This window comes from Chiloscyllium punctatum, chromosome 41 (assembly GCF_047496795.1).
Source record: "Chiloscyllium punctatum isolate Juve2018m chromosome 41, sChiPun1.3, whole genome shotgun sequence".
Classification (NCBI taxonomy): Eukaryota; Metazoa; Chordata; class Chondrichthyes; order Orectolobiformes; family Hemiscylliidae; genus Chiloscyllium; species Chiloscyllium punctatum.
The window spans coordinates 48,395,435-48,417,123 of record NC_092779.1 but is presented as its reverse complement, the minus strand read 5'-3'; the positions used below and the strand labels follow the sequence as shown (position 1 = coordinate 48,417,123).

The window sequence follows — 21,689 nt, the reverse complement described above, 5'->3', positions numbered from 1 at the left end:
ACACCTTTAATGCATTGTCTGAGTGGAGATGTCACCTTCTTTTACAAAACCTTAAGTTATCTTGGGAATGTGACTTGAAAGAATTTCTGGGTTTTACATATTAACGTAGTGAAACCTGCAACCCGTTCTAAAAGATGAAAGACTTAACAGCAGTCTAGTTTTGTTCAATATATCATATCAGTTGCAAGACACTGTGATTGTTTGCTATAAATTCTGTGTCTTATGATCCTGCTCCAAAGTTACCTGATGAAGGAGCTGCGCTCCGAAACCTAATACTTTCAAATAAACCTGCTAGACTATTGCCTGGCGTTGTGATTTTTAACTAAGGAAATGGAGACCATCGCATATTAAGGCAGATGAGAAATGGCCAGATGTTCATCAAGTTATATTACCAGTGGGTTATAGAAAGGAGGTTTTGCAGATTCCACATGATTAACCTGTAGGGTGTCATTTAGGGGTAAGAAAGACTCGAGCTAAAATACAAAATCATTTTTACTGGCTTGGACTGCATAAGGATGTAGCTGAATTTTGCCAGACATGCCATGCATGTCACATAATTGGAAAACCACAATGAGTAATAAAACCCACCCCTTTAATACCCATTCCTGCATTTGAGGAACCTTTTACAAAAGTCTTAATTGATTGCATAGAATCCTTACCTAAAACAAAAGTGGGAATCAGTATTTGTTAATATTAATGGATGAGCCTACTAGATTTCCAGAGGCCATTCCGTTATGCAACATCACAGCTAAAAGGATTGTAGAAAAGTTACTCAAATTTTTCGCTACGGACTCCCACAGAGATACAACCAGATCAAGGGTCAGATTTTACATCAAAATTATTCAAGGAAGTTCTGGACAGCTTAGAAATAAAACAATTCAAATCCACTGCATTCCATCCAGAATTGTAGGGAGCACTAGAAAGATGGCATCAGAAGTTAAAGATGATGTTGAGGGCTTATAGTCAAGACTACCCAGATGATTGGGATAAAGGAATTCCATTTGTACTTTTTGCCATTAGAGCTGCACTAAATAAATCAACCCATTTGAATTAGTTTTTGGGCAAGAAGTGAGAGGGCCACTAAAATCGATTAATGAAAAATTGGTGAGTCAGAATTCAGAGATCACATATTTTGACAATGTGTCAAATTTTAGGCAATGGTTGAATAGAGCAGGGAAATTGGCTAGATAGCATTTAAAGATATCACAGCATACAATAAAACAGGAAGCAGACAAGAAATCAAAAATTTGCAACTTTGCTAATGAAGATAAAGTTAGTGTTATTTCCAGTGATAGGTGAACCTTTAAAAGTGAGGTTTAGTGAACCTTATCAAGTCAAAAGGAGATTGGGTGAGGTGGTGTAATTGACGCCAGACAGAAAGAAATCTCACAGAGTGTGTCATGTGAAAATGCTCAAAAGGTATTTTGATCAGGAAAGAAAGCAAGAGGAGAATATGTTACTGGTTACAACACAGATTGATGAACAAAGTTCAGAGGACTCTGAATTGGACATTCCTCAAATAAAATTGGACAATAATGAAGGTCTCAAATATTGGGATAAATTATTGAGTGACCTTCCAGAGGAAAATCGAAATGACCTGAAAGAGATAAACTGGGAAGTACTAATCTAATTATGCATTATGTAGATATAGGAAGTGCTGTTCCAATTAAGCAACATCCTTATAGACCTAACCCTCTAAATTTGTCACAGGTTCAAAAAGACATTGAACCTATGCTCCAAGACAACATAATCAAAGTGAGTTGAAGTGACTGGAGCTCACCCATAGTAATGGTGCCAAAACCAGATGGTACACAATGGTTATGTATAGATTATCACAAAGTCAATGCAGTTACAAAGTCTGAATCATATCCAAATCTGCATTTGGAAAACTGTATTGAGAAGGTGGGACAACTAACTTATATTTCTAAGTTGGACTTACTCAGAAGATACTGGCAGATACCTTTATCCGAAAGAGCAGAGACACTGTCTTTCATAACACCAAATGGACTGTATCAATTTAAAGTCATGCCATTTGATATGAAAAATGGGCCAGACACATTTCAAAGACTAACCAATAAAGTAATTTCTGGATTACCCAATTGTGTGGTATACATTGATGACCTGGTGATCTTTAGTCACACATGGAAGGAATACTGGCAGCATTTATCAGAATTATTTGATCGACTTCGGGAAGAAGGCTTGGTAACAAACCTGATGAAGAGTAAATTCACCAAAGCCCATGTCACGTTCCTGGGTCATATTATTGGACATGGACAGATGGCCCGACAGAATGTGAAAACAAAGGTTTTGGTGTGTTCCCCATACCATCGACAAAGACAGCAGCACTATGATTCCTGAGATTGAGTGGGCTTTATTGGAAATATGTACTGAATTTTAGTAATGTGGGCTGCTCCACTCACTGAGTTACTGAGGAAATGCAGGAAATTTCAGTGGATGGCAGACTGTCAAAAGGCATTTGACAGTCTGAAAACTGTGTTAACCACTGCTCCAGTACTAGCCATGCCTAATTACACAAATTCATTCAAGGTGGCTATCAATGCAAGTGATATGGGTGTCAGTGCTGTACTCTTACAAGATGACCATCATCTTCTTGAAGATAAAAAGTCCTATCGGATATTTCTCCAGGAAATTGAACATTCGTCCATAGAAATATATTCGACAATTGAGAAAGAGACTAAGCTTTGTGTTGACTTTAAACATTTATGTTGCCAGTAATGTGTCTGAGACAATCATATATACTGATCATATTCCATTAAAGTTTTTGGAGAAATTGAAGGACAAAAATTCCAGACTCTGGAGCTTATTATTGCGATCACGCAATTTGAAAATTATACGTGGCAGGACAAGCAAGTGTAATTGCAGTGCATTGTCGAGTCTTGGATGAAAAATGGAGGCGATTGGTGGCAGGAGCAAACAGACTGAAACAGAATGTAACAGTGCATGTTTGCATGATTATAGTCAATTTAAGATATATGTATTTTAGTGTATTAACAAAGTAAGACCAAGGGGTTTAAAATGAAGCCATCTTTGTATATTGATGGTTCTTTTTTCTTAAGGGGAGAGGTGTGACGATGCTGTCACTTTAACAAGGTTATTTTGTCCTTGAGTTTTTTTTAAGAGAGGTCGTAAAGTCAGAGGACCTGAAATGTCTGAAAAAACCTTAGTTTAACAATGGTAGGGGCCAGTTCTCTCAGTTCAGGTTTTTTTCTAGTTTGGTTTACTAGAAGCAGAGAAACTGCTGCAGTGCAGAAAAAGGTTCCATGCTTCAGCAGATGATCCCGGACTGACTTTTCCCTCTGAAATCTCTCCTGCTTGTAAGAACCTGTGTTTGAATTTACCTTTTGCCAAGGGGTGTGTTTATGGGATGGTACGGGAATTGAAACAGCTCCTTAGTTAAGTTGCAGTATTGAGTCAGTTAAGTTTTCCCGTAGCTAAGTTATTCGAAATCCCACTTTCTTTTGTGTGTGTTTCAACTGTAGTGTTTAAATAAATTCTGTTTTGCTTAAAGCCGAGCGGTTTGACCAGCTGCATCACACCTGGAATATCCACTTCAGATCTGCCTTTAAAATAAGAAAAAAGTTAAGCTCTAGGCTACCTTCTTAAAGTATTTTTAGGGGGACTGACCTGGTCCATAACATTGAAAAGTCAGCCTTGGGACCGACCTGAGGGATGCTAATGAGGAATTTGAAGAAGCAGTAAAGGGAGTCATAGAGAACGATGAATTTAATGGGGATTCACTGCTGCTGGTCATAAAAGGAAGGATAGCCAACAGTCGATTAATATGGAAGGCAAGTGGGAAACCTATGTCCAATTATTGGGAAATGATGATATATTTCTCTAGATGATGAAGCATGGGTTCAAGCCAGACATCAGAGGTTGTTGAAAATGGATTGTCAGTAGGCTGAACTCATACAGATATCATGCAGTGGTCAACAGGCTTAGATGAGCAAACTGGGAGTAAAATTGGACGCAAGAACCCGGGAAGGATGTTACCATTGCGTGGATTATCAGGCCCGAAGGAGAGAACAGACTAGTAAACATTGTATGAAACTGGGCCATGGACGTGATGACTTGAGCACTGGGAGGAGGAAAGAAGGAGCAGGAGCAGGGATCGAAACAGGCATACAATAATGACTAGAACAGAGGTTTCTGACAGTGGATGGGACCAGACAACTGGTCAGGGACTTGTTTGGGATGAACAGGTAGTACCAGCTCTCAGATCACCCAGGACTGGAGACCCCATAAGTTTATTGATGTGCAGGGATGGCAGTGTTAAAAGACATTGGTCCTGTCTCAATTGCATACCTGCATATTAATACTACAACTGTGTCTGAGACTGAAGGGAGCACACCTCTCAGAGTAAAGCACTGAGATAATTCCTCTGGGAGTGGGAGAGTTAACGATCTCTATCCTGATATGGACATGTAAAATGACCAAAGGAAGTATTCTCAGAATAGACACTTACCAAAACTAAGAGGCTTATTTAGGTCACCAAACAGTAAAATAATAATGTAAAGCCTTTTTTAAAAGAAACAAGACCCCTGTGTTTGCAAGTGAAAGAGCTGTCTTGATCTATATCACACTGACATGACCTACACCACACTGAGACAGGAATAGTATGGGGGCTGGAACTTTGTGTGTCAACAAATCACAAGAGTCAGGACACAAGCAGGACTGTGGAAGAGTTAATGTGACACTGACCAATGTACCAGGACCAGGGCATTATCCAAGGAAATAATAGCTTTAAATTGGTGGTACAGAAGTCAATGTGTGAGAACATAGTCTGGAGCCTGCAAGCAGGGGGCTATAGTACAGAAAACTCAGTCCACAACTAACTCCCCCACTTGGCCAGTACAGAAGCCTGACAGATGTTACTGAATGACTATTGATGACGCACCTATGATTACCTGATTGTACCTAGCCCTCCTACTATATTTAATGTTTTGGGCCAGATCATACAAATTTCTCTGTGCTTGATATAGTGAATGGGTTTTCATCCATTCTATTAGATAATAAGTCCCCAGACCAGTTTGCATTCACATTAAGACACCTACAGTACACCTGTTCACGATGATCTTACAAATCCCACCATAGCCCAGTGATATTTCTTCAGGTATTGTGTGATACTGAGTGTCAGGTAAATATAGAAGAAGATCGTATAGTAATCCAATACTTGGATGTCCTGTTGATTAGCTCATAGACCATCAGGGAGACTAGAAAAATCTTATTGCACTTTCTAGAACTGCTGAAGGCAGCAGATTTTAAAGTAAGCATGGTAAAAATGGAGAAGTGAAATGTTCAACTTTTTTTTGTAAATATTTTTATTGAGAAAAAAAAGATTAATTTTTTTTTACAAAATCACTACGAAATAGTGTCACAACTTTATAATATAATGACAATAACAGAAAACAAACTATTACTCTACTCCACCATCCACTGAGGAGAAAGAGAGAGAAAAACAACTTCAAAAACTACAATTCAATAAACAACTAAGAAAAAATTAACATTAAACCAAGTTATACCAAGGTAACAAGTTATATTCAGTTAAATTACTATACTCAGCGCAATCCCACCAAAGCTCCCCACCACCAGGAGCATTAGTAGGTAAACCCGTACTGGTTTGGGATTCTTCCCCCGGGGCTCCCGGACCGCTAGACATAGCCCTCATGACTACACGAAACATCCTGATCAATATAGCCAACAAATCTGCATCTACATAATTCAGAAAGGGCCGCCATGTTTTATAAAGCAGTTCCATTTTCTGGTACACCATACTCGTATGGAGGTCTGGGGGATGTGCTCCATAACTAATCCATGTCACCCTAAGAGTCGCAGGGGATTCTCCAATACCCAGCTCATTAGAATGTCTTCCTCGCACAGACTGAAAGAATATTAAACAATTTCTTCCCATTTACGTTCAAACAGGGACGATTTGGAAGACCCAAGATCCACCTTAACCTCGGTTCCCAAGACCCCTTCCAAAACACTCGCTATGGCATCCCAATACCTACGAAGCTTGTGCCATGACCACAAGCAATGAGTAAGAGTGCCAACAGCTGTTTTACATTTGGGGCACAATGGGGATGCTCCTGTCTTAGATTTCACAAGCCTATCCGGTGCCAGATGAGCCTTGTGGAGTACCTTCAATTGCATAGCCTGTGTTCTGTTACAAATTGAAATCTTCTTTACGTTCTCCCAAATATCCGCCCACCCCTCTGATGAGACTTCCATACCCAATTCCCGAGTCCAGATTCTGCATAGCCGCTCAATGTCCTTGGAAACATACCCTTTATCACTTGTTAGGAGGTAACTAACTGAGATAGCGCCCATAGACTCTCCTTTCCATATCCGACCTAAAGGGACTAACCATCAATGCAGTCTTTTTTTGTATAAAGTCCCTAACCTGAAAGTAACGAAAGAGGTCCCTCCTAGATAGCTCATATTTCTGACTCAGCTGCTCGAAAGACATCATGACCTCCCCGTTGAATAAATTCCCAAACAGGAGACTCCTCTAGACTCCCAGAACCTTAAACCAAAGTCCATCGACCGTGGCCAGAATCCTAACATTACCACTACGGGATTGAAAGGGGAAGTTTTTTGTAAGTTGCTCTCACCTTATGCACCATTCCCTGTGCTTTACCTATGTTAAGGACAATCGGGTTTCTGCAATGGTCCATAACAGTCCTCATCTTGTCCATAAACAACAAATTGATGAAGGGACATTTTGCCTGGGAGGCCTCAATGTCTAACCAAATTGATCTTGGGTCCTGGCAGGCCCAGTCAAGTACATAGGACAGTAAAGAACCCAATTGATATTTCTTAAAGTCTAGGAAATCCAAACCTCCCATCCCGTGCAGAAGCTGCAATTTGGCAAGCTTAATAAGAGGCCGCTTATGATGCCAGATGGAAGATCCAAGCCTGCGTAGTGCCTGCCTAGGCAGCAAAGGGAACATTCTCATGGGATATAATAAGTGAGGAAGAACATTCATTTTGACCAGAGCTATTCTACCCAATCAGGATATCGGAAGATCCTCCCAGTGCTGAAGGTCCTGCCTTATTTTCTCTAGCAACTGCACACAGTTAGCTTTATATAATTAATTGAAGGCTGGGTAATAAAAATACCTAAATACAGGAAACCTCCCTGTGACCACCTGAAAGGGAAATGGGTTCCATCCCCAAAATCGGATATTCTAGTAAGGTTCCCCACAGGCATGGCCTCCAACTTATTGAAATTAATTTTATACCCTGAGAACAAACCAAACAGATTAATTACTGGTATTAAACGGTACAGATGTTGTCAGATCAGTTAAAAAGAGAAGAACATCATCTGCATAGAGGGTGATCTTATGCCCACCTGATCCTACCTCCGGAGCACTTATATTGGGATCTCTCCGGATAGCCTGTGCCAGCAGCTCATTCACCAATGTAAATAATAGCGGCGAGAGGGGACACCCTTGTCGGCTGCCTCTGCTGATACTAAAATTATCCGACCTTATGCCATTAGTGAGAACCACTGCTTTCAGATCGCTATATAACACTGCCACCCACCTGGCAAAAACCCCTCCAAGACTAAACCAGTCTAGGACCTAAAAGAGATATGGCCACTCCACCTGGTCAAATGCTTTCTCTGCATCCAGGCAGATTGCCAAGCCTGGAATCAACCCTTACTGGCATACCTGGACCATGTTTAATACTCTTCTAATGTTATTAGTAGACTTATGATGCTTGCTAAAATCTGTCTGGTTGTCCGTTACAATGAAAGGCAAAACCCTCTCCAAACTTAATGCCAGCATTTTTGACAGAATTTTAAAGTCCACGTTCAGTAACGATATGGGCCTGCAGGAAGAGCAAATCCTCTGGGGCTTTTCCTTTCTAAAGAAGAAAAGAAGTATTTGCTTCTCTCAAAGAGGATGGGAGGCAGTCCCAACTGTATGAGTAGTTGAACATATCCAACAGTGGTCCTGCCAACATGTCTATAAACTCCTTGTAAAACTCACTTTGAAATCCATCTGAGCTGGGCACTTTACCACACTGGAGCTGCCTCACTGCCTCCTGTATTCCTGGATTGTCAGGGGGGCATTCAGAAAGGACACCTGCTCTGAAGTTACACCCGGAAGGATGTAAAAAGGATTCCATTTACATTAGTCTGTCCTCTCAGCCCTCTGACTGGTACAGCTCAGAGTAGAACTTTCTAAATGCTGCACTAATCTTTTTGGCTTTGCAAGTAAGAATACCAGCACACTCTCCTAATGGATGTGATAGATTGGGGGACATTCTTTTTTCTGGCCAGGTATACTAGATACCTATCTGGTTTATCATGGTACTCAAATAACCTCTGTTTCATAAAAGCGGTTTCCTTCTTTGCTGTCTGGGTGAGTGCAGCATTCAAGGTAGTCCTGAGGGCTGTAATCCACTGCAGTTTGGCTAAAGATGGTCTGTTAAGTATGCTGTCTCAGTTGCCTTCAGGCGAGCCTTGAGCAAACGCTGCTGCTCTCCCCTCTGCTGTTTCCAGGTTGCAGAGTAAGAAAGGGGCGGCAGTGGTTAGCACTGCTGCCTCACAGCACCAGGGTCCCAGGTTCAATTCCAGCCTCGGGCGACTGTTTGTGTGGAGTTTGCACATTCTCCCCATGTCTGCGTAGGTTTCCTCCCACAGTCCAAAGATGTACAGGTCAGGTGAATTGGCCATATTAAATTGCCCATAGTGTTAGGTGCATTAGTCAGAGGAAAATGGGTCTGGGTGGGTTACTGTTCAGAGGGTCTGTGTGGACCTGTTGGGCCGAAGGGCCTGTTTCCACACTGTAGGTTATCTAATCTAAAAAGAAAATGATCAAACCCCATGCATAGGCCTTGGCAGTCTCCCAGAGCACCAATGGATTATTGGCCATACCTAAATTAATGTCCCAAAAGATTTTAAATTCCCGCAAAAAAAACACTATAAACTTGCAATCCTTCAAGAGGAAATGATCCATGCACCAGTGCTGTGAGCCTGTCCCGTTACCACCAGCCTTGACCTCCATGTACATTGCTGCATGATTGGAGATGGCTATGTTCCCGATTCAGTGCAAGACAGCACTGAATTCAAAAAGGTGGACGGGGCAAAAAAAATGTCAATCCTAGTATAGCACTTATGTGACTTAGAGAAAAAGGTGAAATCCCTCCCTTTGGGGTGAAGACATTGCCACACATCCACCAACCCCAGCTCCCTGTTCAGGTTCACCAACTGCCTGGATTGCGGGGAGATACCTGCAAGGCCCCTAGGCATCCTGTCCACTTTGGGGTCAATAAGACAATTAAAGTCTCCCCCTATAATTGTATGACATGCCTCAAGGGCCACCAACCTGGAAAGCACATCCGTTAAAAGTTTGAGGGGATGTGGCGGGGGGCAATATACATTCAAAATCCCATACTCCTCTCCACATATTAAAGCTTTAAGAAATATAAATCGCCCATATCCATCCTTAATTTGGTCTAACATTTGAAATGGGAGATTCTCCTGGATAAGAATAGCAACTCCTCTACTTTTTGAATTGAATGATGAGAAAAATACCTGTCTGAACCCTCCCTGCTGCAACTCAAACACTCCTTCTCAGTTAAGTGTGTTTCTTGTAACAAGGCTACATCGACCCTCTCTTTTCTAAGGCTTGACAGTATCTTTTTTCTCTTAATTGGTGAATGACTCCCCTTAACACTCTAGGTGCACCATTTAAACGAATGGCTAGCCATAACTGTCCGAAACAGTCTGTGACCCAGGTTCAATTCCACCCTCAGACAACTGTCTGCGTGGAGTTTGCGCATTCTCCTGTATCTATATGGGTTTCCTCTGGGTGCTCTGGTTTCTGCCCACAGTCTAAGATGTGCAGGTTAGGTGGATTGATTAGATTAGATTCCCTCCGGTATGAAAATAGGCCCTTTGGCCCAACAGGTCCATGCTGACCCTCTGTATTGGCAATACTAAATTGCATATTGTGTCCAGTGATATGTAGGTTAGGTGGATTAGCCATGGGAAATGCAGAGTTACAGGGTTATGGTAGGGGGTTGGGTCTGTGTGGGATGCTCTTCGAAGGGTCCGTGTGGACTCGATGGGCCAAGTGGACTGCTTCCACACCAGAGGAATTTTATGAATACATAATACCCATAATACAGCAGGAGTATGGAACTGGAAGTGTGATTAAACAACCCACCAAATCAAGTCCAGCTTTAAGCCCCAGTCCAGAAAATGGACCCGTGCTGATAAAAGTCAATACATTTCATAAGATAACGTACACCATGACCTGATATCCATTGTCCTAACTATCTGCAATATTGGCTTGCCAGAATGATATTCAGGTAAGACTTCAGTGCTATATACAGCTTTGGTCAAACATAGGCAGCTTGGGTTAATGATGGAGGTCAGTTATTTTCTGTACTCCCAGTTTAGGGAAGAGTCAACTATTTAGTCCATTAATAAATAATTAATAAATTAATAAAGATATGGGAAAATATTTCAAAAGATGCATCAGATATGATGTCTGCAGTATCTATGGTTCATGGATACTTGATCAGACAAGTGAAAACCTGAGATAAATTCTTGAGGGTGAACTACCCCTCTGGATAACTAATGCACAGCTGCTTAACCTGTCATGACACACAGATCACGGTCTGACCGCTTGCCAGTCAGGGGCTCAAGAAGTGTATGTAAAACAGATGCTGAAAGTGTTATGCATGATAATGCATTGGTCATTGTAGCAATCCCAGTTATACTGGAGTAAATATCATTCACGACATTATATAGGACAGAGAACATTGGGTTAATTAAATAACATAATAAACCACCATATGCAGTAGAGATGGGGTAAATACAACAAGTCCTAGTTTAGATAGGCGCAGCGTAGAAGACTCTTCAGTACTTTGTCCACATCCAAAATAGGAGACAGAAAAAGCATGGTTCAGATTTAATGCAATGGTCGTTAATACAATGGAAGCTATATGGGCTACAATGAAACCAACTTATATCGCATATCTACGTACAAGGAGATATAATATCACTACATCACAAAAGGAGTACCAACATGGGAACAACTGATCTTATCTTATAACCCATAATGTGGTGTGTTTATACCTACAAGTACTGGCTAGGATGGAAAAAGTAAAACTGGTGGAAATTTACAAAAGACAGTTAACTTGCAGGTGAAGAAGGACATTAGCGAAAACCTGACAATATTTGAGCCAGTCCCCATATACAGTCCCACTGCTGCTTGAGTTCCTTACAGGTATCTGAGATAAGACATAAGGAGTGCACAGAATTTATTTCACACTGCAGCAACAAATAAGGACGTTACCTGAATTCCAGACAGACAAATAGATACCGCCACTTGGTGGGAGGAGCTGTGGCACTGGAGATTTAATATGTAGATACACCCATGGATTAGGATCCTCTCCCAAGTTCCAGTTATCACCCAGCTGCCACTGGTTGTATACCTAATGTACTTGGTTTACATCACCAGAAGAATACAGAGATGGTAAAAAGAGTACAGGAGTTGGAGATTGCAAGGTCAGATGGCAAGGAGTGGGGTGTATAGCACCAGACCGACCTATACAGATGGTGTAGGTAAGTACCTCTACAAACCTCAGATCAATATCTGGCCGTTATGTATGGGTAGTGGAGAATAAAAGGTTTAGCATTACCATCAAATTGGCTACCTTGAGGACCAAAAGTTGGGAAGATTGAAGGAGTTAGGTTATTTGAGGATTAAAACTCAGAATCCATACAGTGTGGAAGCAGGCCCTTTGGTTCAACAAGTCCACACCGACCCTCTGAAGAGTATCCCACCCAGACCCATTCCCCTCCATTTAGCCCCTGACTAATGCACCCAACCTACACATCCCTGAACATAATGGACAATTTAGCACATTCTTGGGTTGTGGAAGGAAATCGGAGCACCCAGAGGAAATCCATGCAGACACAGGGAGAATGTGCAAACACCACCCAGACAGTCACCTGAGGCTGGAATCTAATCCAGGTCCCTGGTGTTGTGAGGCAGCAGTGCTAATCACTGAGCCACCATGCCACACTAGCTGTAGCCAGAGAGTCAATAGAATGGTCAAATTAGTTAAGAATGGCTGTAGCCATGTAGTAGTAATAATCAAAGCTAACAAAGCATGTGGGAACTACAGATGCACAAAAAAAGTTACAAGCAAAGCATTCAGATTGTCAAGGATAGTCTTGATGAGGAGGTGCAGTGTTGGACTGGGATGGACAAAGTTAAAAATCACACAACACCAGGTTATAGTCCAACAGGTTTATTTGGAAGTACAAGCTTTCAAAGCACTGCTTCTTTGTCAAGGAGCTAGTGGAGCAGGATCACAGGACACAGAATGTATAGTAAAAGCTGCAAATGTCATTCAACTGATGCGATGTATAAAACAAACCCAGGTTGCTGCTAAGTGTTTAATCACTTTGAATGGGGTTGCAGGTTTTGATTCATTAATATGTAAAATCAAGAAATTCTTTCAAGTCACATTTTGAGATAATTTAAGGTTTTATTAAAAAAAGTGACATCTCAGCTCAGACAATGCATTATAAAGGTGTGATGGTAGAGTCTGTCTGTATCCCAATCTTGAGTCAGACTGGTTCTATTTCCAAAGTAGGAATTGATAAAATGTCACATGGACTGACTGCCTACAGATTGTGTGCTTTTTGAACAAAATAGAATGTACCTGCAAATGCAAATTCACCCCATAGACTTATGTGTATGTGTGCATGCTGGTGTGTGTGCGCATGTGAGGGGGGGGAGAGAGAGAGAGAGAGAGAGAGAGAGTGAGAGAGTGAGAGAGTGAGAGAGTGAGAGAGTGAGAGTGAGAGAGTGAGAGTGAGAGAGAGAGTGTGAGAGAGAGAGTGTGAGAGAGAGAGTGTGAGAGAGAGAGTGTGAGAGAGAGAGTGTGAGAGAGAGAGTGTGAGAGAGAGAGTGTGAGAGAGAGAGTGTGAGAGAGAGAGTGTGAGAGAGAGAGTGTGAGAGAGAGAGTGTGAGAGAGAGAGTGTGAGAGAGAGAGTGTGAGAGCGAGAGTGAGCGAGAGTGAGCGAGAGTGAGCGAGAGTGAGCGAGAGAGAGAGAGAGAGTGTGAGAGAGAGTGAGAGAGAGAGAGTGAGAGAGAGTGAGAGAGAGTGAGAGAGAGTGAGAGAGAGTGAGAGAGAGTGAGAGAGAGTGAGAGAGAGTGAGAGAGAGTGAGAGAGAGTGAGAGTGAGAGAGAGTGAGAGAGAGTGAGAGAGAGTGAGAGAGAGTGAGAGAGAGTGAGAGAGACACACACACACACACACACACACACACACACCTGTAGTGTGACACGAACTCAAGATCCCGGTTGAGGCCATCCTCATGGGTGCCGAACTTGGCTATCAGTCTCTGCTTGGTGACTCTGCATTTTTGGTATTCCGAAGTCCGCCTTGGAGGCTGGTCACCTGAAAATCCAAGGCCAAATGTCCTTCATGGTCAATGACATTCGATCTTGCATCTTCGGATGACCAGTCTCCAAGTGGACTTTGTTGTGTACCCCAAAGCAGAGTCGCCAAGCAGAGGCTGATAGCCAAGTTTGGTACCCATGAGGATAGCCTCAACTGGGATCTTGAGTTTGTGTCACACTACAGGTGATGCCACTACACTGTACACTTCACACATGCACCCACACACAAGCACACATACTCTCCCTTTCTCTTTCTCTCTCACACACAGACACACGCACACACACACAAATTTCAGTCTATGGGGTGAATTTGCATTTGCAGGTACATTCTATTTTGTTCAAAAAGCACACAATCTGCAGGCAGTCAGTCCATGTGACATTTTATCAATTCCTACTTTGGAAACAGAACCCAAGGTTGGGATACAGACAGACTCTAATCTCATGCCTTTCGTGTATTGTCTGAGGTGAGATGTCACCTTCCTTTTTTAAACTAAAACCTTAAGTTATCTCAGGAATGTGACTTGAAAGAAGTTCTGGGGTTTACGTATTAATGAATCAAAACCTGCAACCCCATTCAAAGCGATTAAAGACTTAACAGCAATCTAGGTTTGTTCAATACATCGCATCAGTTATATGACACCTTCATCTTTAAATTCTGTGTCCTATGATCCTGTCCCACTAGCTACTTAGAGTCATAGAGATGTACAGCACGGAAACAGACCCTTTGGTCCAACTTGTCCATGCCCACCAGATATCCCAACCTAATCTAGTCCCACTTGCCAGCACCTGGCCCATATCCCTCCAAAATCTTCCTATTTATATACCCATCCAGATGCCTTTTAAATGTTGCAATTGTACCAGCCTCCATCACTTCCTCTGGCAGCTCATTCCATACACGTATCAACCTCTGCATGAAAAAGTTGCCCCTTAGGTCTCTCTTATATCTTTCCCCTCTCACCCTAAACCTAGGCCCTCTAGTTCTGGACTCCCCCACCCCAGGGAAAACACTTTGTCTATTTGTCCTATCCATTTCCCTCATGATTTTATAAACGTCTATAAGGTCATCCCTCAGCCCCCAATGCTCCAAGGAAAACAGCCCTAGCCTATTCAACCTCTCCCAATAGCTCAAATCTTCCAACCCTGGCAACATCCTTGTAAATCTTTTCTGAACCCTTTCAAGTATCACAACATCTTCCCGATAGGAAGGAAACCAGAACTGCACGCAATATTCCACCATTGGTCTAACCAATGTCCTGCACAGCTGCAATATGACCTCCCAACTCCTATATTAAGTACTCTGACCAATAAAGGAAAGAAACCAAACACCTTTTTCACTATTCTATCTACCTGCGACTCCACTTTCAAGGAGCTATGAACATGCACTCCAAGGTCTCTTTGTTCAGCAACACTCCCTAAGACCTTACCATTAAATGTATAAGTCCTGCTAAGATTTGCTTTCACAAAATGCAGCAACTCACATTTATCTAGCTTAAACCCCATCTGCCACTTGACAAAGGAGCAGCACTCTGAAAGCTTGAACTTCCAAATATACAGGTTGGACTATAACCTGGTGTGTGATTTTTAACTTTGTCAGGGAGAGTAGCATAGAAGCTATACTATCAGAGGCCTTGGGTGAAAGAACAGACAACGCTAATGAAAGACTGTGGGAAACAAAGTTAATAAGTGTCACAAGAATGTTGAAGTGCAGGAATTGCATATGCATACTGTAATATATAAAGCTTAGAGGTATTTTGTAACCCACTACAGTGAGTTTTAATTTTCGATGTTAAGGCTTCTTCTTTATACGTCCATATGAAATAAATGATCATTACCTGTTCTCCTGAAATCTTCTAACAATTTGTCAAGAACATCTAAAACAGAAAGCTTCCTCCATAAAGAGGTGAGAAGTTTAAGTAAGAACAAAAAAGAAATTAATTGATAACTTTGAGTAACAATTGTAACCTGGGAAAACCCAAGTGGTTCATGAGTCGATACACGAATGCTTTCTGATTCAGTTTGCCAAAGAAGCCACAAGAGGTAATGTTAGGGAATAGAAGTTGGAACAGTTCTTGAGAACAGTGACCACAAAATTATTAAATTTAATATGAACAAAGATTCAGAAATCACTAAGACCAGGAATTGGGTACATAATAATTATAACGGTAAATTTGAAAAAATTAGAACATAATAAAAGCTAAAGAACTGGGATAACTCAAACTCCGAATGCATGACACTCCTTCAAATAAGTAATGCTGGTGGTGCTTCTGAGGGCACTGACTAAGACTTATAGTCAAAAAGTTAACTAAGTTACGATCACAAGTTTTGAATAATTATATTCGGGCAAGATAACGTATTTCCAGATGCTACTCTGTTGCTCATGTTGTGTTAAAACAAATTACAATTAATTTTTGATTTAACAGAAATGTAAAAACTACATTTGATTTCTATGATCCTCATGTCAGAAGATGGAAGTTAACACATACCATAGGACTATGAACCTCTTGCCACTCTTCATTGTGGGCCTGGTTTAAGATCCCCTGAACTAAAAGTTCTTGTAGAATGTCAACAGACCTCGGTCTGTCCCTTATTTCTTGTATTGGTCCATTCTTTTTCAGCAAGCTATTTGCAGTAAGTGCTAAATCTGCAGGTTGAAACAAAACTAATTAGTAATAATTAGAGGTCAACTTATTAAGAACACCAAATAGCAGCATTTCACCCCTCAGACTCTCTCTTTAAACCTGTCAGTATGTTTTTGGAATGGGAACTTATGTTGAACCACAGCCATCTAACTTCACTAAGGATCCAACTCAAGTTGTGCAAGATTGTCATGGAGGGTCTCTTACTGACTGGCTATTTCATGTTATCACAGATTAAAAACATGTTGTGTTCATAGCTTCACTGAAAGCTGCCTGTGACCATCAGACACTGCTCCATATTGAATGCTTTGTCAATTCCAATGCAACAATTGTTATTTAATAAGTTTGCCACAGATATTCACTTTTAGCTTGGGCGGGGGAAGGGGGGGGGGGTCATTAAGTATTTAATCATGGCATCACTTTACTTTGCCAAATGAAGGGGCAGGGAAAGCTACTTGAGATTGTTTCAGGGTTCATACTAAAATATTACTCTTTTGCACTAGAACATGCATTCAATGCAGTCTGGACCGAAGAAGTTAACACTTATTTTTCTTCATCTATAAAGGTCTTACAGGGAAGGCTCTTGGTCAGTGCCCAGCCCGCCCAAGCCCAAAGTACAAAGATGGCTAAAATCTCAAGTCCATTCAGGAAAACCAATGCTCAAGACTACTGGAAGTGTTACAAGCACACAGCACAGTATGAATTGTCTTTCTCGGGTTAAGGGAAGATGTTAAAGCAGAAAGTAATAGTTGAGGGGAATGAGGCAGTAGTCAGGATAATTTATTCCACATTATAGAATAATTGAAGAAGATATTGGGTACAATATTTTCTTCATTCTTACCACCCTGATGGGAAACAAATCTTTTTTTAAAGGATGAATCGCTCATGGAATAAATAGAATACATACAAAAATACAAAGCATAGGGCAGGGAAAGGCTGGTCAGTCCATCAAAGACAATCTGTCCTACCACAGACACTACCATATTTAATTAATTGCTTGCAGGACAATTCATATGAATGGGTTCATTAGGTACCCATTCATCTATACCATGTATTCAAAAAGAATGGGTACCCAATGAATACAATCCACCAACTTCTCAGCAACAAACCCAAACAAGCAAACAAAACACGTCTAGAAACCCTAGCCACTCTCTCCTACATAAAAGACATCCCAGACCCCTTGGCATCGTGGTAGCCCACAAACCCACCAACACGTTAAACAGCAGCTAATGAACTTGAAAGACCCTGTACAGACAACAAGCAAAACTAATGTCATTTACAAAATACCATGCAAGGACTATAACAAACACTACGTTGGACAAACAGGCAGAAAACTAGCCACCAGGATACATGAACACCAACTAGCCACAAAAAGTCATGACCGTCTCTCACTAGTATCCTCCCATATCCATCCTAGGTCAAGCCAACCAAAGACACACACAATAATCCCTAGAAGCATGGCATTCCAACTGGAACTCTATCAACAAATACATCAAGTTAGATCCCATCCACCACCCCCTGAGAAAAGGAACAGGAAGTGACTTCATCACAGGAAATGACATCACCAACCTAAAGAAACCCAAACATATAAACAGAAAGCAGGAATTTTCAGCATTGCTTTGCTTAACTGAAGATGTTACCTAGTAAGGTAACAAAACATCTGGAAATGAACCTTTCAGCTCAGCGAGCAAACAGATGTCCAAGATGTTCTTGATGTCACAAGGAATTAAGGGCTATGGGGAGAATGTGGGTAAGTGGAGTTCAAATGCCCATCAGCCATGATTGAATGGCGGAGTGGACTCGATGGGCCGAATGGCCTTATTTCTGCTCCTATGTCTTATGGTCTAAGATATCTGCTGTCCTTATCCTTCTAGATGGTAGAAGTCATGGGTTTGGAAAGTATTAAGGAAGATTGAGAAATTTCTGCAATGCATCATGCAGTTGGTAGACATTGTTGCTACAGTATTGAGCGTTGGTGTTGCAGGGTGTGAATGTTTGTTTTTGGATGTGCTGCCAATCAAGTAGGCTACTTTGTTCTGCATAGTGTCAAGCTTCTAGAGTCCTGTTGCAGCTACACACATCCAAATAAATGTGGAGAATTCCGTTACACTCCTGACTTGAGCTTTTTTAGATAGTGGACAGGTTTTGGGTAGTCAGGGGTTGAGTTAATTATGGCAAAATTCCTAGCCTCTGACCTGCTCTTGAGTGCCATAATATTTACAGGGTTAGTCCAGCTCAGTTTCTGGTCAAAGGCAACTTTTGGGATGTTAAGGTAAGGTTGAATCTCAAGGGGCAATGGTTATATTCTCTTTTGTTGGAGATTGTCATTGTATTGCATTTGTGTGACACAAGTATTCCTTTCCACTTACCAGCCTAAACCAGGATATTGTTCAGGATATGCACTGCTTCAGAATCTGAGGTGTTGCAAATGGTGCTGACCAATATGTCATCAGTGACTATTCCCCACTTCGGACCTTTTGGCGGAGGGAAGATCAAGGATGAAGCAGCTGAAAGTGGTTAAGTCTAGGACACCACCTTGAGGAACACATGAAGAGATGTCCTGGAGTTGAGGTGACTGACTTGCAACAACTACAACCATTCTTCTTTGTGTCATCTGTGTCTCTAACTAGCAGAGAGTTTTCCCCTGATCCCCGTTGACTGTTGTTTTGCCAGGACTCCTTGATGCCAGACTTGGTCAAATACGACTTCAATATCAATTGCAACCACTATCATCTCACCTCTAGAATTCAGCTCATTTGTCCAGGTCTGGATCATGGCTGTAATGCAGTCAGGAGCTGAGTGGCCTTGATGATTTACATTGTGATCTTAGTGCAAATGAGGCACATCAACCTATATCTACAAAAAAAGTCCCTTTTTAGCAGCCTGAGCAGCCAATAGTTGATCTTTCCAATTAATGCAGTCACTTTCTAAAAACTTCCATGTCAATAGCAGTCACGTGTCTTTTCTGCTCAACCTTTTGATTGGCACAAATCAGTAACAAAGTTGACTTCTATTTATTTGCCAAAGAAAGATTATTCTCTTCCAATTGCTGCTGTGCTTACTTTTCAGTTGCACTTTTCTTATGGCCCAGCTACCAACTCAAATTCATATTAAAAAGATTCTATTTCCAGGGTCCTCAATAAATCACTGTCTAACTTGCCTTTGTAATCTGGCTCATTCCATGCTATCAAAATCATGGATCCATCTTCCTGATCAACCACAGGAACCACCCTGGCAAAGTGCTCAGCATTATGGTCAGGGCCACACAGCACATGCTATTTCAGTGCATCAGCATAATTAAGGATTCTAAATTATTGCAGCCCTATAACCCTCTATACATCTCCCATAATGGCCTCAATTTCCATTGCTCCTACATTAGTAGCTGTGCTACCACTCAGTCACCTGACTGGACTTGAAGCTCTGTACCTCCTCCCTTTGCATCGTTTTCTTCTTTTGAAAAACTTCTAACCATCTGTTTCTTTGACCAAGTGTTTGAGCAGCAGCCCTAATAACACCTCTGTGGTGGGTTAGCAAATGTTGCTGGATAATGCTTCTGTAAAGTACTTTGGGAGGTTTTACTACATTAAAGGTTTTTTTTGAGATTAAGATTTTCGGTGGTTTCAGGCTATTGTGCCCAATGTCATATTGGAGTTCAACAGCATATTTAGTTGTGTGTACCATATGTACTTGTGTAAAAGTCAATCTCATGTAAAAGTCGACCCCTTAAGTTTGGCCAAAAAATCTTGTATTTTCCATATATCTTGTGTAAAAATTGACCCTACTATATCGCATTATAATCCTCTTACAAAGGAAACCGCATGTTCCCATTAATCAACTTAAAACAAAATCGCATTCATACCAGTAACTCCAGTCATCACTCTTTGTTTACATGTCCGTTCGTCCGTCCATTCATTCATTCATTCCTCTCCTTAGCCCACTTGGTTTACTACAGCATGGTACTGAGTTTATCAGTACTTATTGCATTTGTTCACTATACATCCAAAAGGTTATTAACGTTAAAAAGTTAATCATTTTAATTGTGCCATTGTATCTGAATAAAAGTGAGATATAGAATTTTATTGAATCCCTACAACGTGGAAACAAGCCCTTTGCCTCTATAAGTCCACACCGATCCTCCAAAGAGTATCCCACCCATTCCTCTACATTTACCCCCTAACCTATACATCCCTGAACACTATGGGCAATTTAGCACGGCCAATTCACCTCACCTGCACATCTCTGGATTGTGGGAGGAAAGTGGAGCACTCGAGGAAGCCCACGCAGACACAGGGAGAACGTGTAAACCCCACACAAACACAGTTGCCCGAAGCTGGAATTGAACCTGCATTCCTGGCACTGTGAGGCCGCAGCACTAACCACTAAGCCACCATGCCACCCCAAAAATTATTTATTTTATATATTTCCATACTGGTATGTTTCTCTTGCTGTTATCCCGTAATTACCTTTGCTGTACTTCATGGTGTTTTTCTTCTTTATCTGGGATTAGCTGTGCAGTCAAATCAACTTCTGTTAATAACATGGTATTTTAAACTGCAGCATGAATTTCAGCCCCTCAAAACTAGTCCCCATGTATTAGTTGACTCTATAAATTGAACCTTTAAAAATAGTCTAAAAAATTCTACCTTTACATGAGTATATTTGGTAATTATTCATGAAGCGATGCTGCTGAATTCAGAACAGATGACTTACTTTAAGTGAGGACCTGTACACTAAATCCACATCAAAACCAGCCAAACTTTGGAAATAATTGTGTACTTTACGCATTATGTGATCTAAAGATAGAATTAAATACCCTAAAATGAAATTCATGCAGCAGTTTAAGAAGGAAGCTCAGCATCACCTTCTCAAGGGCAACTAGGGATGGGCAATAAATGCTGGACCAACCAGTGATGCCCATGTTCCATGAGTGAATAAAGAAAATGTTATATATCCATACATCTGCTTGACAGCAAGGCCAGACTGACCTGGATGTTCTGTCGATCTAAATTAGGTATGAACAAGCAGATCACAGTGCCCCAATACAATACTTTTGATTCACTGTGCTAATATGGTCACTCCATACCATCATTAAATCCATTTTGTAGTAATGTCCCATTTGCTTTCCTTAAAGGTGGCAAGGACTGTTGCACTGCTCCTGGCAATGTTATTAAATCTTCTTCTGATACTTTGGATCCAGGTGAGTCGTCAATGATGTTTAATTTGCTGCTTTTCCTATTGTTCTTAATCTAAAAAGGACAATAAAAGATTTTGTTTCAGTGAATCTGTTTGTTGCTGAAGTGTTGTATGTCAAGCTCTGATGTTATTCACCTGTTTTGCTCTGGCAGCTTCTGCATGCACTTATGTAGACTATTTCGGTTTTGGTAATTGACTGCATTATATATATATATAAAATGCTGCCATATGAACCATTGAAAAACTGAAAATAAACCAATAGGCACATATATACTTACTGGGAAAAAGAGAGGGACTTTAACTTTGAATGTATATCAGTTGAGGAATGGGGTGAATGTTTTCAGAAAATGATAGAATCATTGAAGAGTTACAGTGCTGAAAGAGGTCATACCCGGTCCCACTA

General features: G+C 41.1%; 1 protein-coding gene across 2 annotated transcripts in view; it reads right to left on the bottom strand.

Moving 5' to 3' along the window:
• stmnd1 (stathmin domain containing 1) overlaps window positions 1–21,689 on the bottom strand; it is a 57,882-nt gene that overhangs the window by 9,925 nt on the left and 26,268 nt on the right. The window contains exons 2-3 of one of the 2 annotated variants that reach the window (XM_072560998.1): window positions 21,177–21,339; window positions 15,941–16,098 (exon numbers count right to left, since the gene is read on the bottom strand). In XM_072560998.1, coding sequence (XP_072417099.1) covers window positions 15,941–16,098; window positions 21,177–21,339 — 321 coding nt within the window. The remainder of the gene's footprint in view (window positions 1–15,940; window positions 16,099–21,176; window positions 21,340–21,689) is intronic. The other variant, XM_072560999.1, reaches the window with a different exon arrangement.